General features: G+C 44.1%; 1 protein-coding gene across 1 annotated transcript in view; it reads left to right on the top strand.

Moving 5' to 3' along the window:
* Positions 1–2,600: 2,600 nt before the first annotated feature.
* LOC106575677 (tetraspanin-7) overlaps positions 2,601–18,477 on the top strand; it is a 31,657-nt gene continuing 15,780 nt past the window's right edge. Inside the window, exon 1 of the mRNA XM_014152310.3 lies at positions 2,601–2,848. Coding sequence (XP_014007785.2) covers positions 2,768–2,848 — 81 coding nt within the window. The 5' untranslated portion in view covers positions 2,601–2,767. The remainder of the gene's footprint in view (positions 2,849–18,477) is intronic.

Below are 18,477 nucleotides of genomic sequence, written 5' to 3'. Positions count from 1 at the left end.
CAAAATGACCTCCTGCAGGCCACAAATGTGCATGTGTCTGCTCAAACAGTCAGAAACAGACTCCATGAGGGTGGTATGAGGGCCCGACGTCCACAGGTGGGGGTTGTGCTTACAGCCCAACACCGTGCAGGACGTTTGGCATTTGCCAGAGAAGACCAAGATTGGCAAATTCGCCACTGGCGCCCTGTGCTCTTCACAGATGAAAGCAGGTTCACACTGAGCATGTGACAGACGTGACAGAGTCTGGAGACGCCGTGGAGAACGTTCTGCTGCCTGCAACATCCTCCAGCATGACCGGTTTGGCGGTGGGTCAGTCATGGTGTGGGGTGGCATTTCTTTGGGGGGCCGCACAGCCCTCCATGTGCTCGCCAGAGGTAGCTTGACAGCCATTAGGTACCGAGATGAGATCCTCAGACCCCTTGTGAGACCATATGCTGGTGCGGTTGGCCCTGGGTTCCTCCTAATGCAAGACAATGCTAGACCTCATGTGGCTGGAGTGTGTCAGCAGTTCCTGCAAGAGGAAGGCATTGATGCTATGGACTGGCCCGCCTGTTCCCCAGACCTGAATATATATTTATAAAACACTGGGAAATCAAGTTGTTGGCTGCACTGGCCCTTTAACCCAATTCTCATAACCTGCTACTCAAAGTTCACTCTGATATAAAATGTATCCCATCTAGTCCAAACAATAATACACCACTAGAAGCTAATTTAGCTAGCTTACTACCTGTTAACCACATTATCAAAGATACTGATAACTTTTCCCTTTTTCCTGTGACATTATTCTCCGTGACAGACGTAAACAACGGCGCACATGGAGGTTGTCCCGTGTTGCCAGCTAGTTAGCTAATTTTCACTAGTGTTATCTTGCCTGGCTACTTTGCTCATGCGTGATAGTTTATGTTAGCAAGCGATATATTTCATGTTCATTCCGAAACATTTTCAAACGGGTGAAATATGTTAACTAGTTAACGTTAGCTATATAGCAAGCTATCTTACCAGGTATCTCGTCTTCTGTCTCCCCTGCCATCATGTCAAATCGGCTTAGCAACTACACTACACAGAGTTAGCTGCTTCTATGCATGTTGTGTGTTGTTTTCGTCCGAAACAACCCGGATGTAAACAAAATTTCACCTGTAGCAACCAAGGCTACGTTTCATTTTGAATCGTGGACGCACCCTCCCCTGTGTCATTTGTTTAGTCCACCTCGCACATCTGGGGCGTCTGTTGAAAGCAAATGGCAGAAATAATGTTTACCTTTTGCTTACATTCATCCAGTGGCCTCAGATCTTAAGGGGAATGAGGCAGGGCAGAGGGGAAGAAGCATATTTTAAACTGAAACCCAGCCCAGGGATCAACTTCTATTGTGCAGCCATACGTTACGTTCCCTTACTCAACGAATGCTTACGTGCAACATCATCGATTGTGTCATCAACTGACAGATTGCTATAACATTATGATGTGGTTAGCTGATATGTTAAAAACCTATCCAGGCGTTGTAAGATGTGGCAGGCGTAAGGAACGCCTGGGCAGAGGAACGTGCCGACAGATAGCAGGGTTAGGTATTTACCGGTATCTTTGGTGCGGTCAGTGCCAGGGGTGTATTCATTAGTCGGATACCGTTTACTCCAAACGTAAAACCAATAGTTTTTATTGGAGAAATTCAGTTAGGCCACTCCCGGTTTCGTTCAAACCGGTTTTGCTACAGACAATCAAAGATGGTTTTAACCCATGGTCAAATATGGTTTTAACTCTGTGGCTAGGTTTCCCTTAGTCTGGTTATAACACCTAACTCTCGAAGTCCTCCTGACTTCACAGTTAGCCTGAACGAGGTTAACTGGCCTATTAGACTATGTTTGTGGAGCCTATGCCCCCTTTGGTTGCTAAGATCTTTCCCTTGCGGGTTCACGATAAGTTGCAATCTCAAGCATCTCACATGGAACACCTGCCTGTAAATTCTGTTACCAGTCTGTGAACTCTTTTCACACATTTTTACATTACATTTACATTTTAGTCATTTAGCAGACGCTCTTATCCAGAGCGACTTACAGTAGTGAATACATACATTTCATTTTCATTTCATGCATTTTATTATTTTTTTATTTATATATTATTTTATTTTTTTGCACTGGCCCCCCGTGGGAATCGAACCCACAACCCTGGCGTTGCACACACCATGCTCTACCAACTGAGCCACAGGGAAGGAAGGCGCCTTCCCTGTGGCTCAACCTTGTCAGATGATCACATGAACTTTAGTCACACTCCAAAATCACAGGAAAACGAAGATATGTAAAAATATATATATATATATATTTTTTAAAGATGGCTTCGTCAGCATTAGCGAATGCTTGGCTTAATTTGTGGATTCATTTCTTTCCAATAGTTGTACCCCTAATAGTTAAAAAAAAAATTAAGTGCAATAAATAGGCTTTGTCTTTAGACCAGTATTATAATGTTTTTGTAACGACTTTCACATAAAATGCAACACGTATTTTAAAATGATTCATTGACTTTGTAACACCTGTTATATACACCGCATAATAATCATTGATCACGGTTTTCACAGTAACCCGTGAACCCCGCCAGACGGCGCATGGAGAGGTCCGAGGCCTGTAGAATCACCTGCAGCTCATTCATTTACCGCCAGTGAGGAGAGAGCGACTGCGCTGTGAAAGACTGCGGGTGGATCAACTGAACCAACGAAGCCCAGTGGAGAATCACAGCAACGCAGCCCCGCTGAAAACCCAGCGCCCCATTTTACTGGAGAATGGCATCAAGAAGAATGGAGACCAAACCAGTGATAACCTGCCTCAAAACGCTCCTCGTCGTCTATTCCTTCGTGTTTTGGGTAAGCAGACATGACAAAGCGATAGTTTATTGTCGTCCTAAATGTCATATGTAGGTAATAATCTAGTTTGTAAACGGTATGATTGAGTTTGTAAACGGTATGATTGAATAGTTTACGTTGAAAAAAACGGATGTTGTGCCGTGCGCACAGGCTGCTGCCTTGGAACAAGCGCATGTTTATTAGTGGGCACGCTGTGTGGACCGTTATCTTTATTATAGGATAGCATTATTATAACGTTTGAGTTTTTTTTCTTCTGTAGGCTAGGAAATATATTTGTATCAAGTGGGCTATAAATATTGAAACAAATGTTGATTATGTGAAATGTCGTTAATATTTTTTCGCTAATGCTGACGAAGCCATCTTTTAAATGTTTGTATTTTTTATTTTTACATATCTTCGTTTTCCTGTGATTTTCTAAGTGGATAACATAACATTCGCATGCTATTGTAAGAATGTTAAGAATAGTCCAACAGGTAACCTAATCAACATCTGGTCACACTTTATTTGGATAGTCCGGATTTTCCATCTGTAGATGTTCTACAGATGCTCATACTATCAACAAACTATCTGTTGATAAGCAACTGCTTCATAAGGTTACGGTTAGGGATATGTTTAGAATAAGGGCTAAGGTTTATGGCTAGGATAAGGTTTAGGGCTAGTGCTAAGGTTAGGGTTAGTAGATAGTTAGTTGAAATGTTACTGATAGCCTGTAGATAATCTGTAGAGCATCTAAAGATGGACTATCCAAATAATGTGATACCCAACATCCTTGCATCTAATGGTGGCAGGTTCTCAAAGTACCATGATGGACACTGTGCACATTAAAGCAAATGTGTAAACTCTCCTGTAGCACCACCCCAATTGGTTGAATGATGTGTGTGAGACAGACAGAGTACTGTTTGGGTGTTATGCCTCTTATTTATTGAGATAGCCTATACTTGTCTCACTGTATTGGGTGAATGATCTTGTTGCTTTACAGGAAGGAAAGGGGTAAGTTACCCAGGTTGTAATCAAATGCCAGTAGCCTACAGCTATTTTAGCACAGGGCTGGGCATGCCCTCTCTCTGCATTTACATACATGGGTCCATATGGAATATATGCTTGTGATGGATGAGAGTAGGCGTGGCTCAGTCAGTCCTATATGTTAGTGGGGCTGGAGTCCCTTACACAAGGCATAGCAGCATCGGTGAAAAAAGTACTCAATTGTCATACTTGAGTAAAAGTAAAGATACCCTAATAGAAAATGTCTCAAGTAAAGTGAAAGTCACTCAGTAAAAAAAGTATCAAAAGTAAAAGTATAAACCATTTCAAATTCCTTATTTTAAACAAACCAGACTGATAGCTAGAGGCAAACTCCAACATTCAGACATAATTTACAAATGAAGCATTTGGCGATAGAGATGACCAGGGATGTTCTCTTGAACAAGTGTGTGAATTGGAGCATTTTCCTGTCAAAATAAGTTATTTTGGGTGTCGGAAAATGTATGGAGTAAAAAGTACATTATTTTCTTTAGGAATGTAGTGAAGTAAAAGAAAAAGTTGGCAAAAATATAAATAGTAAAGTAAAGTACAGATACCCCCAAAAACGACTTGAGTAGTACTTTAAAGTATTTTTACTTAAGGACTTTACACCACTGCATAGCAGGGATGATCTACCTCAACAAGCTCCTGAGTGGCGCAGCGGTCTAATGCACTGCATCGCAGTGCTAGAGGCGTCACTACAAACCAGGGTTTGATCCCAGGCTGTATTACAACCGGCCGTGATCGGGAGTCCCACAGGGCGGCGCACAAATTGGCCCAGCATCTTCAGGGTTAGGGGAGGGTTTGGCCGGTTTGGCTTTACAAGTAGGCCGTTATTGTAAATAATAATTAGTTTTTAACTGACTTGCCTAGTTAAATAAATGCCTAGTTAAATAAATGCCTAGTTAAATAAATGCCTAGTTAAATAAATGCCTAGTTAAATAATGGTTACATTTAAAAAAGGTGCTACCGTACTTATTGGAGCATCAGTAAGGCAGTTAGGCAGAACCCACACCTCCCATCAGCGAACACATATTTCCAGCTCTAATCTCATCCATCCATCCATCCATCCATCCATCCATCCATCCATCCATCCATCCATCCATCCATCCATCCATCCATCCATCCATCCATCCATCCATCCATCCCATCTACTATGTCTGTGACCCACATTCTCTGTGTCTGCGTCCCAAATGGCACCCTATTCCCATATATAGTGCACTACTTTTAACCAGGACCAGTGTCCCTCAACCCCTTCTCCATCCGTGGCCATGGGGGTCTGACTAATATCTTGCTACCCTCTGTGCAGTCCATATCTGCAAGGGGACATACAGATGAAATAGGCTTTCACGTCATCTCACAGGATTACAGCATGTGTCGTCACAGGATCGACCATGATTTCTCGGGATGAGGTTTTTGTCACCTCCTATGTAGTGACTGAAAGGATGGTGATGGTGGTGGTGATTAGGGGGGAGGAGATTTGACAGACGCCTCACAAGTCCTCAACTGGCAGCTTCATTAAATAGTACCCGCAAAACACCAGTCTCAACGTCAACAGTGAAGAGGCGACTCCGGGATGCTGGCCTTCCAGGCAGAGTTGCAAAGAAAAAGACATATCTCAGACTGGCCAATAAAAAGAAAAGATTAAGGTCGGCAAAAGAACACAGACACTGGACAGAGGAACTCTGCCTAGAAGGCCAGCATCCCGGATTCTCCTCTTCAGTGTTGACACTGAGACTAGTGTTTTGCGGTACTATTTAATGAAGCTGCCAGTTGAGGACTTGTGAGGTGTCTGTTTCTCAAACTAGAAGAAAGTTCTTTGTTTCTGGCCATTTTGAGCCTGTAATCGAACCCACAAATGCTGGGGCTCCAGATACTCAACTAGTCTAAAGAAGGCCAGTTTTATTGCTTCTTCAATCAGCACAACAATTTTCAGCTGTGCTAATAATTGCAAAAGGGTTTTCTAATGATCAATTAGCCTTTTAAAATGATAAACTTGGATTAGCTAACACAATGTGCAATTGGAACACAGGAGTGATGGTTGCTGAAAATAAGCCTCTGTACGCCTATGTAGATATTCCATTAAAAATCAGCCATTTCCAGCTACAATAGTCCTTTACAACATTAACAATGTCTACACTGTATTTCTGATCAATTTGATGTTATTTTAATGGGCAAAAAATGTGCTTTTGTTTCAAAACAAGGACATTTCTAAGTGACCCCAAACTTTTGTTACTGTAGTGTATTCATACTTGGGTTATCACTTTTCAACAGAAAAATATAAAAAATCACTGGAGGACGTCTTTAAGGAGTACATCGACTACAGGGCATTACCACTTAGACTGTGATTGAACAGAAAGACCCACTCCAATGAGATGAATTGCTCAGATTATATGTTGTGGACCGATATTGTGTTCACTCTGGGATGCAACATTACAATACAAGAATGTGGAGGGAGTCGGATACAAATAAAATTGGCTCGTTCATCATGACACAATTGGACCTGTAATCGTAGTTCTGATCACATTTTCTCCCCATTCAATTTTGACATGCTATTCTCTGTGTTTATTGGCTTCTTGAAGTTGGGTTGGGCTTTGGAGGGATGTTTGATGTTATAGGTCCTATGCACAGCGTAACAGCAACAACCTACGTATGTATCTTATTGAATATTATAAACTGGGTGGTTTGAGCCCTGAATGCTGATTGTCTGAAACACCGTAAACCACGGGTATGACAAAAAAGTACATTTTACTGTTCTAATAAAGTTGGTAACCAGTTTATAATAGCAATAAGGCACCTCTGGGGTTTGTGGTATATGGCCAATATACCACGGCTAACGGCTGTATCCAGAACAGCCCTTACCCGTGGTATAATGGCCATATAACACACCCCATTGTGCCTTATTGCTTAAACAACCAAACCAGACCCACCCACCTTGACCCAGCCAGCCACCCTGACCCATCCGCCCTGACCCATCCACCCTGACCCATCCACCCTGACCCATCCACCTACCGTGACCCACCCTGACCCACCCGGCCTGACCCATCTGCCCTTACCCATCTGCCCTGACCCATCCACCCTGACCCATCCACCCTGACCCATCCACCTACCTTGACCCACCCTGACCCACCCGGCCTGACCCATCTGCCCTTACCCATCTGCCCTGACCCATCCACCCTGACCCACCCTGACCCACCCACCCACCTTGACCCACACTGACCCACCCGCCCTGATGCACCCGCCCTGACCGATCCGCCCTGACCCACCTGCCCTGATCCATCCGCCCTGACCCATTCGCCCTGATCCACCCAACCTGACCCATCCGCCCTGGCCCACCCACCCACTCACCCACCCTGACGCACCCACCCACCCACCCTGACCCATCCACCCTGACGCTCCCACCATGATGCACCCACCCACCCACCCTGACCCATCCACCCACCCTGACCCATCCACCCAGCCTGACGCACCCACCCACCCACCCTGAGCCATCCACCCTGGCCCAGCCACCCACCCACCCTACCTGACGCTCCCACCATGATGCACCCACCCACCCACCCTGACCCATCCACCCAGCCAGCCACCCGCTGCAGCTATACTTGTATTAAAATAGACCCGTTCCTTCTCCAACAAGCAGACTCCATTGATGTTGACCAGAGGGCCACTTAGACAAAGAAAGCCATATGGCCTGCTTAACTAAACATATTAGAGGCTGTTTTCCTCCCCAGCCAGACAGACAGATGTATGAGGATGGACTGCAGAGAGAGATAGATAAACAGAGACAGGAGGAGACAGGAGGAGACAGGAGGAGACAGGAGGAGACAGGAGGAGACAGGAGGATGACAGGAGGAGACAGGAGGAGACAGGATGAGACAGAGTGCCACTGCTCTGCTGTCTTACTTGTTTTGAGAGCTTACCAGGGGGAGGTTGTTTGAGAGCTTGGCAGGGGGAGGTTGTTTGAGAGCTTGGCAGGGGGAGGTTGTTTGAGGCAGCTCAGCTGTCATTCTACTCTGGGTGCCTACTCTTTTTGTCTCTAACTTCTATGCCAAGAGCTCCAACCCCAACAATGGTACACTCTTAGAAAAAAGTGTTCCAAAGGCGTTTTGTGGCTGTACCCACAGGAGAACCCTTTTTGGTTCCAGGTAGAACCCATTTTGGTTCCAGGTAGAACTATTTTGGGTTCCATGTAGATGGAACCTAAAAGGGTTCTATCTGGAACCAAAAGGGGTTCATCAAAAGGTTCTCTTATGGGGACAGCCGAATAACCTTTTTTGTTCTAGATAGAACCTTTATTTCTAAGAGTGTACCTAGAGCCTGGCTATCAATCTGTTATTTACTGCTGTTGCCTGGACCAGTACCAGAAAGGTTCTTTGCATGATTACTGTGAGATTATCTGACAAATTGGGCGTAATTACTCAGCACTTCTCACTCTGTTTGTCACATTGTAATAAACCAAGGGCTTAGCATTGTGTAACGTACAGGCCGGGAGTCAGCAAACAGGTGAAGAAGGTGATTTTAATAAAGAACCGAAGCAAATGAACAAACATGACGTGAGAGAAAACAATAACACCTAGTGACTGGAGACAACTGAGGGATAAATAAAGGGGGAGCAATCAAGGAGAAAACTATCAGCAGGTGTGCGCAATGTGGGTTGCCAGGACCGGTGGTTAGTAGACCGGTGACGTCGCCCGGCGGAGGGAGGGCATGACACATTATTAGATTTACTACTGTTATTTTGGAGAAATATCGTTTTGGGTACAAGACTGTCAGTGTCAAGACAACAAATAACTTTTATTTTGAAATAATGTTTTGCACAAGCACCTTTTAACCGTCTAATTAACCTGATAATAACGTGTAACTCTGCTCTCTAACATGGTAGCTGGTTCATAGGCTTCATTTAGGGCCAGGCTGCCTGTCATTTCCTCAATTAAGATTTCTGCAGGGACTAAAGATTGACCTAGTTGTCGTTAGGTTCGAGTTGTAAGTGTACACCGTCACCATTGGCCAGACTTATTTTTATGGGTTGGTTTTCAACTTGTACACTCTTAGAAAAAAATGTGCTATCTAGAACCAAAATGGGTTCTTCGGCTGTCCCCATAAGAGAACCCTTGGAAGAACTCATTTTGGTTCCAGGTAGAACCCTTTTGAGTTCCATGTAGAACTATTTCCACAAAGGGTTCTACATGGAACCCAAAAGAGTTCTCCCAGGAACCAAAAATGGTTCTCCTCTGGGGACAGCCGCAGAGCCCTTATGGAACCCTTCTTTCCAAGAGTGTAAAATGGTCTGATTTTATGGATAACATTTACGTTTTCAAATCCACTCAGGCCATACCCTTTTGCAGAGTTTCTCCCCTTCATATACACGTTTTCTATGAACTATAGCTTGAAGGTAGCTTGAAGACTGTGCGTATATTTGCTGAAACAAGCCTACAGATGCAGTACATTGATAGACAATCCCATAGCCTCTTGGTATTAGGCTTCTCTGTGTAGTAGGAACAGCAGCTTGTTCAGTAGGCTAAGAACAGACAGACGCCCTAAGACTTGGCGTAATTCATGCTGTGGATGCATATTATTAATGCCCAGATGGGAATTAGAAGCATAATGTATTGTGTGTTTTGTGTTCCCTCTGTAGCAGGCTTTTATTGGGGCTTATTCCTCTGAGAATGTGATTGTACGTCTTATTGTACAGCATTTAAATGACTGAGCTCAGCTAAAGTTATTTCTAAATAATCATAGGAAATTGGCTAGGCTGCCATCTGAGCAAAGACATCAGATCAATATTCAATTTTGGCTCATATATCATTGTCAACAAACGTGAATTAAACTTCAAATAAATACTTTTTTTTTTAAAAAAACTAATGTTGATTCTGTGTTAAAATATGGGTTAAAATGTCTTCAAGAGAAGATGAAAAACAAGGAGTTAAAACTTTTACCCATCTACTTCAGCCAGCTAGAAGGATGGTTAACAGAGACAAACAGTTGCACAAGCCCAGCACACATCTCCCAGGCAACCGTATCAGTAGTCGCCTCCTTGTCCACTCTGTTAGTGCTGCTCATACAAATGTGGGTTCTTCATTTGAGCCAGTTTGATACAGCAGGATAATAATGCTGCAGCAAAAGGAAATGTGAATTATTATGTGGATTATAATTAATGGACATTTTTGTAGGGGTTAATCAATTTTTTCCTAAGGGAAAATTGGAAAAGTGGAAATTACAAACTTCAGAAGCCTTTTAACCCTGAAATTCACTACAAGAAAGGTGTCCTGCAACAGGTTAATCAAATTAAGATCCTCCATTTATCTGTTTCTCAGTATTCATTACAAATCCCCCTCAACGCTATCATCATCTCCACCGTCTGGTGGACTCCCTCCTCAGACCGACATTAGCCTAGCTAGCTCACCTCTGTCTGAATCCCATTACTGAAGGCCTCAAGAGGAAGAGGAAGCAACCTCTGGTCTCCAGGCTGAAAGCTAGGCCTTAGAAGCTCCAGCTAAAGCTTACAATGTGTAAGGCTTAGCCGCGGCTGTGTTAGCGAACGGGTAATGCATTAAATCTGTCTGATAGGAGCTGCCTGGATCTGATCTGGATCTGGCCTGGCACCGCTTAGTTACATTGGTTGCTTGGTGACAGCATTTACACTGGTCCAAAGGTCACTTATTTTCTTCTCAGAAAGGGAAAACAACGTAAATGGGGCAATCTGCAGTTGCAACATTCATTTTTTAACTCCTAAATTAATGATATGTACCCATTGATTCGTGAAAAATATAACTTATAAAAAGCCTCATGAGGTTCGTTCAACTGTCGTACCCCGTCAGAACCCGCAATAAAACCTTGTTTTACTCCAATGTTTATAAACAAAGTAAATGTAAACAAACACTGTAAAGCCTCAAAACATGGTTAAAATGATACTTTTGATATGAGTCATTTTGCATACATAGCTCTGTCTATTAATTTGAAAGTGGTTACATTTCTCCAGCAACACCCCCCGGCTTTTTACCGAAACAGTGGCGGGGTGGACACTTTGTTATTGTTTCAACTGCGGCTTGACCCTTTTAAAGGGTAAAACACAGGGAGAGTGAAGGTTACAGGGGAATAGAATGAATAAGACCTCGCCTCCCTTGCAGAAGAGATGATTAATAAAAGAGCCTAAGGCCTACAGTATCACTACACAAGAGACTGAAGAAAGTAAGGGATTTAGAGTGATGAACTCCTGGTCTCGGTGTGTATTGATCTCTCCAGGCAGCCGGCAAACTGCCCATCACTGAGGCAGCTAGAAAATATCTCATTAAGAACTTCCCTTCAGACTTCCAACCGAGTGGGGTTCAAAGGTGAAATAGCCACAGAGGTCATCCAGTGCCGGCCATCCAACCAATTAGTCTGTGATTGAGGAATTCCAAGGTGGCTGAAAATTCTAGTAATTGTGTGGTGTGTTAGATTTAGAACCAATAGACGTTGAACAAACAGTGTCTCTGACTCTTAGTCAGGGCTTTACATGTTGCTGGTAATGAAATATGGCCTAAAATTAGCCTGCAGCCAGGGAGGAGGTGCTGAATGCTTTGGATTGACTTTGATCGCTCGCCATAATTCCCTATGTGTGAGTGAACACAGTAGAGTGAGTAGGCAGCTGTTAGCATCTCAGCTATGTTCAGCATGGGGTGATTTGGACGCTCACCCAACAAACGCATTCTCAATGGCTAGGTCATTTGACTCTTTCACAGCGCTACTGATTGTCATTATGGGAAATGTACAGTAGTTTAACAGTTCGCTTGTCACAAATTAACACTCTGGATGAGCATTATATTGTAGACTAGTGATCACCTGTATAGATTCAGCTGTAGACCTACAGACAATATGCACTGCAGTGTTGTTGTAGCATATGTCCTTCATTGTTGACGATTTAAAGCCATATATCCAAATCTGTATTGCTTTGAAAGCAGACCTTTAAACCTCTTGCACCTGGCCTTTAATCCTTTGTTTTGCCTCTTTATCTTTTAAAACATGATGTGTTCCTTGTAGTAGATACACTATTTTTGCATGAATTTAGATCCATTTCAGAGATTGGGTTGTTTTTTGTCATACTCAACCAACTCCCAGAACTAGCCTCTAAGGCAAACTCAGAAGGCCATAGCTAATGCATGGCTGTGTGAGGTTAGGCAAGTCGCCGGCCAGGGTCAAGGCTAGCTATGGCTGGGGGTTGCTTGATCCCCCAATAAGTGATGTGGCATTCATAGGGGATCTTGCTATTCTTTGGTCTAGTAGGAAGGCTATATCCGACAGGAAGACATTAAACATGAGTCATTGTTGACCCGTGGACCAATGACAGTGAGCCGCTGGATCAGGGGGAATATTAAGTGCACTGATGTCTGTTTGCCTGTCTGATGGCGTGAGAGTGTTACCATGCTTCACGTCTTTAACATGCATGTAGTGCTCAGCTCACACATTAAGTTTGGCTTTCCTGCAAAGCCATCAGGTGACTGTAATATGTCATATGTAATATACCTTATGACTAATAATAATTGCAACAAACGAATCAATAAAGACTATAAGATGAATCATTATGGTGCCCTTCAAAAGACTTTTAAACAAGACGATATCTTCCTCCAGATAGGCCTACTGTCTTTCCAATGTTTCCGCCCGGTCCCTGAAAGCAAGAACCTCAGAAATGTTCAGTATGCTGTTTGTAAACATCTGGTACACATCTAGACGTTTCACTTCGCTCCCTGAAAGTGAGACCCTCCAGAATGTCCAGTATGTTTGTAAACACATAGGCCTGCAGAACCCAGAATGTGCTTCTGCGACCCTGTGTCAGCAAGGCCACTGTGGTATGGGCTACGACACCTCCACTGTGGTATGGGCTACGGCACCTCCACTGTGGTATGGGCTACGGCACCTCCACTGTGGTATGGGCTACGGCACCTCCACTGTGGTATGGGCTACGGCACCTCCACTGTGGTATGGGCTACGGCACCTCCACTGTGGTATGGGCTACGGCACCTCCACTGTGGTATGGGCTACGGCACCTCCACTGTGGTATGGGCTACGGCACCTCCACTGTGGTATGGGCTACGGCACCTCCACTGTGGTATGGGCTACGGCACCTCCACTGTGGTATGGGCTACGGCACCTCCACTGTGGTATGGGCTACGGCACCTCCACTGTGGTATGGGCTACGGCACCTCCACTGTGGTATGGGCTACGGCACCTCCACTGTGGTATGGGCTACGGCACCTCCACTGTGGTATGGGCTACGGCACCTCCACTGTGGCTACGGCACCTCCACTTTGGTATGGACTACGGCACCTCCACTGTGGTATAGGCTACGGCACCTCCATTGTGGTATAGGCTACGGCACCTCAACTTTGGTATGGGCTACGGCACCTCCACTGTGAATTGTGTGCCAATAAAATGTCTCAGGGCCAACCGTTTGGGGGTCACACTGACAGCCACCTGACTCAGCAGGTGGAGGGGAACAGGCTCCTCACTGGCTGGCTTGTCACCTGTTGGGAAACATTTGTGTCGTGTTTGTGCTAGCTAGCGACTCACAAAGCCTAATGTCACGCTGGACTCCAGGTCAATAAAAACAGGCTTATTTCCAGACACCATGCCTCCACTGGAGATATGTAAACAATATGAAGTATATCTTATCTATCCCATCCCAGGAAGTCTCACAGGGCACAGGCAGAGGAGAAAATTGATGCTGCTAATCCCTCAGTGGGACTGGAGAGCCAGGCAGTGCAAAACCCAAACAACGCTGCTGCCTGTTATTACACCTATCCAATGACAACACTGCTGCCAGCCAGGCTGCCTGTTATTACACCTATCCAATAACAACACTGCTGCCTGTTATTACACCTATCCAATAACAACACTGCTGCCTGCCAGGCTGCCTGTTATTACACCTATCCAATAACAACACTGCTGCCTGTTATTACACCTATCCAATAACAACACTGCTGCCTGTTATTACACCTATCCAATAACAACACTGCTGCCTGTTATTACACCTATCCAATAACAACACTGCTGCCTGTTATTACACCTATCCAATAACAACACTGCTGCCTGCCAGGCTGCCTGTTATTACACCTATCCAATAACAACACTGCTGCCTGTTATTACACCTATCCAATAACAACACTGCTGCCTGTTATTACACCTATCCAATAACAACACTGCTGCCTGTTATTACACCTATCCAATAACAACACTGCTGCCTGTTATTACACCTATCCAATAACAACACTGCTGCCTGCCAGGCTGCCTGTTATTACACCTATCCAATAACAACACTGCTGCCTGTTATTACACCTATCCAATAACAACACTGCTGCCTGTTATTACACCTATCCAATAACAACACTGCTGCCTGTTATTACACCTATCCAATAACAACACTGCTGCCTGTTATTACACCTATCCAATGACAACACTGCTGCCTGTTATTACACCTATCCAATAACAACACTGCTGCCTGTTATTACACCTATCCAATAACAACACTGCTGCCTGTTATTACACCTATCCAATAACAACACTGCTGCCTGTTATTACACCTATCCAATGACAACACTGCTGCCTGCCAGGCTGCCTGTTATTACACCTATCCAATAACAACACTGCTGCCTGTTATTACACCTATCCAATAACAACACTGCTGCCTGTTATTACACCTATCCAGTGACAACACTGCTGCCTGTTATTACACCTATCCAATAACAACGCTGCTGCCTGTTATTACACCTATCCAATAACAACACTGCTGCCTGCCAGGCTGCCTGTTATTACACCTATCCAATAACAACACTGCTGCCTGTTATTACACCTATCCAATAACAACACTGCTGCCTGTTATTACACCTATCCAATAACAACACTGCTGCCTGTTATTACACCTATCCAATAACAACACTGCTGCCTGTTATTACACCTATCCAATAACAACACTGCTGCCTGCCAGGCTGCCTGTTATTACACCTATCCAATAACAACACTGCTGCCTGTTATTACACCTATCCAATAACAACACTGCTGCCTGTTATTACACCTATCCAATAACAACACTGCTGCCTGTTATTACACCTATCCAATAACAACACTGCTGCCTGCCAGGCTGCCTGTTATTACACCTATCCAATAACAACATGGCGCAGAAGAAAAGTATTGGGTGTGAAAACAGGGACAATGGCAGGTTATAGTGAGACCAACACAGCACAATAGTAACTCTCATGGCCACACAGGCTGGCAGGCAGGCGGGCTGCTGAGACTGCCGTTGCCATGGAGATGAACTCCCCCGTTGGTTCTGTGTACTGCCTGGTTTAGTTTGGTTCCTTCACTGTAGAATGGACCCACAACTTTTCTGAGAGAGCAAGGGAGCCTTGTTGAGTTTATAGTTAAATTCCCAAACATCGTACTTTACTTGGCACCATTTTGAGCCTTTAATGAACTAATGATCAGTCCAACTCAGAAACCCTGCCAGCACCAGTGAATGATGTGAATCCCCCTCTTTCTCTCTATCCCCCTCGTTCTGCCTTCTCCGATTGTTTCTCTTTCACATTTTCTCTCCTTCTCTCTTTGTCTCTCTCCCTCTCTATTTTTGTCTCTCTCCCTCTCCTTCCCTCTCATTAATCAAAAGTGAACAGACATTTACATATAAACCATGGTTAAGAGGTACCCTTACCTTCAGTCTCTGCTAGCCGTTTCAGCTACTACTGTATAGCTCAGAGTAGTCAACCTTAATGTACAGTATAAATGCAATCATTTCCATCTTCCTTTTCCACTTCGGAAGCACTATCAATCCCTCTGGGTCTGAAGAGTAGTGCAGAGAAGGAGGCCTGTGGTGTGCTCAGCCAAGGATGCACAATATGGCTGTCGCTTTAAGGACCATTTTAGGATGTCATTATCCACCTTGACGAGCACAACACTTCCCGTCTTGTCTTCTTTGTCTGTGTTCATTACCTCCAATGATGTAGAGAATTCTGTCGTTGACCCCCATCAACTTGCATTACAGAGTCATCTTGGAGTTCTATCATTGTTGTAGTTCTAGCTGGTTATATTAGAAGCACAGGTTCACTCTAGAAACACCAAAGTCCTCTGGAGTAGAATGTTTGTATTTCAGAGGTGAATGTTATTGATCACTCCCTACACAGACTAAGTGAATTTAATGGCCCGCAACAAAGCAATCATTGTAATACTGTTAGGGCTGCCATCAAGCGACATCAAACTTTCTGATCCATGCTGTCATGCACGCACACATTAATTACTGTAGTGTTTTTGCAGACATTACTGTAATATTTACTATAGTGTTTTTGCAGACATTGCTGTAGTATTTGCTATAGTGTTTTTGTTTTATCTTTTATTATCCTACTGGACAAATTCTAAAAGAGCAAATTTTCCATAACCTGTAGGTAGGTAGGACTGGAGTCTGAATGGATAGTTGAGAGCTTCAGTTCTTTTCTATAACACAATATATGGTCTACACTGTACTTGGCATGTAGGTTTCTCACTTTTGGCTGGCACAAATTGGGATATGGGGGAGGGGAATAGGCAGGTTATATGCAAATTAAATACTGTACTGTTACTATAGTTAAACAACTGTCGTGTTTTTACAGACTGTAGTGTTTTTGCAGACATTGTGCTTTTTGGGGTAATACTGTAGTATTAACTATAGTATTCTACAGTGTACTACACAATTCTATAGTAAGTACTACACATGATTGAGGGATACTACAGTGTGTAGTATAGTATTCTACAGTATACTACACAATTCTATAGTAAGTATTTATTCAGGTGGGCTGTCAGTTATGCAACATAACATTTCTTGAACACCACATTGGAGTTTCAATAAAACACAGTCAGATGTCAAGATTTCTGTAACAGAATTCAGATTGGGGTTTCATTTTCACTCTGATTCTAGTCCCCCCCCATCCTAAAGTAAACAAATAAATAACAAAAAAAAGCATTTTATTTGAACGAGATTGAACTATAAGAGCCTGGCTTTGAGAGCCCATAGAACAACAGTGCCTTTGATCATGTCTGTGGCGAGGGGAGAAGGAGGGGTGCGCTTCCCCTTTGAAATCAAATGTGCTCTTTTCATTTCTACATCACCCTCCCTGCCAATTCTCCCGCTCTGCCATCCACTGAGCGACTGTTCTGGGGACACACTGAGTCCCTGTATCTCCCACAGCTTATTTTGTCTGTCTGGTTTGATTGTAGCCGTGTTGTTGTTAAAGGAAAAAGCTGGATGAGACGGTGTGAGCCAGATGAGCGGCTTGTTGAAGGTGTCTGTTCTGTTGTTGTTGGTGGTTTCCTCCAGGCATCGTTCATGTGCTGTGTTTAATCTGTCAGGAAGTGGCTCAGTGTTGTTTAGCTGGCTCCCAGGGGAGGATGGAGTGTGACTGTAGTCCATCTGTGAGTGGCTGGAATCCTATAGGGAACATAGGGGTGTGGCTCCCCCTGCTTCCCTGCTCCAGGAACATCGGGATCCAAAGAAACAGAGCAGAACCAAACAGAACAGAACAGAGCAGAACAGAGCAGAACCGAGTAGTGCAGAAAAGAACCAAACAGAGCAGGAAAGAGCAGAACCGAACAGAACAGAACAGAGCAGAACAGAGCAGAACCGAGTAGTGCAGAAAAGAACCAAACAGAGCAGGAAAGAGCAGAACCGAACAGAACAGAGCAGAGCAGAACAGAACAGAGCACAACAGAGCTGAACATAACAGAACAGAACAGGGCTGAACAGAGCAAAACAGAACAGAGCAGAACAGAGCAGCAATTCCTGTTGATGCAACACCAAGCAAACACAAGTGCCTTGCTTGGCTTTCAGATACAGAATAATAATGATCCAAGGGGGTCTCCTACCTAAATTCCTTGCGTGTGTGTCTCTTCATCATGTTCCCCTTACTGTATTTCTACCGAGACTAAAGCTCTATCTCAAAGGCTCTTCCTGCAGCTCACAGTGGCACAGCATAAAGGTGCGATGTCGTCTCATGTTTGCATGAGCATCAGTGCACCTGCCAGGGCAGATGGTCAGACCATTAGTCAGGCCTCGTCCCCAGCCGTCTCATTTATACATAGAGGCACCTCCAATCACAGTCCCTGCCCAGTGGTGGTGGATGACGTGTGTTTCCTCTTACACAATGTGTAGCGTCTAGTCTGAGCATCTGGAAAAGCTCTCTAAATCGAATCAATTATTCATTATAGTTTATCGACAAATCTCTTTCTGTTAGTGTTTTTCTGTGGATTGTTCCTGGTATCACGGGGCCACTCTTTTGAGGAGAGTCAGGAGAGTGCTTGAAGAGAGCAATAAGTAAGACAATCAAAACAGGTTGAACCGTTGTTGCTGTCGGCCCAGTACCTCAGCTCTAGGACAGGATTCTGACACCTCTACGTGTCACACTGTGAGATGTGAAAGTGAAATCACACTAGAGTACATATCGTGCCACCTCAGTTCTTGGAAGTCTAGTCTTGTCTAGAAAAGTTTGGGGTGAGCTGTGGATCTTTTTAATCTAGCTCGGCCAAATACGGCGCTACATTACATTTCATCTACATCAAAGTGTGTCTGGATATGAGCAATCCTGACCTGAAAAAACATTTAGAGCTCAACCTTTAAG

The sequence above is a fragment of the Salmo salar genome, chromosome 17 (assembly GCF_965601325.2).
Source record: "Salmo salar chromosome 17, fSalSal1, whole genome shotgun sequence".
Taxonomy (NCBI): Eukaryota; Metazoa; Chordata; class Actinopteri; order Salmoniformes; family Salmonidae; genus Salmo; species Salmo salar.
Note: the sequence above shows the minus strand (reverse complement) of the source record. Positions and strands in the feature narration are given on the sequence as shown.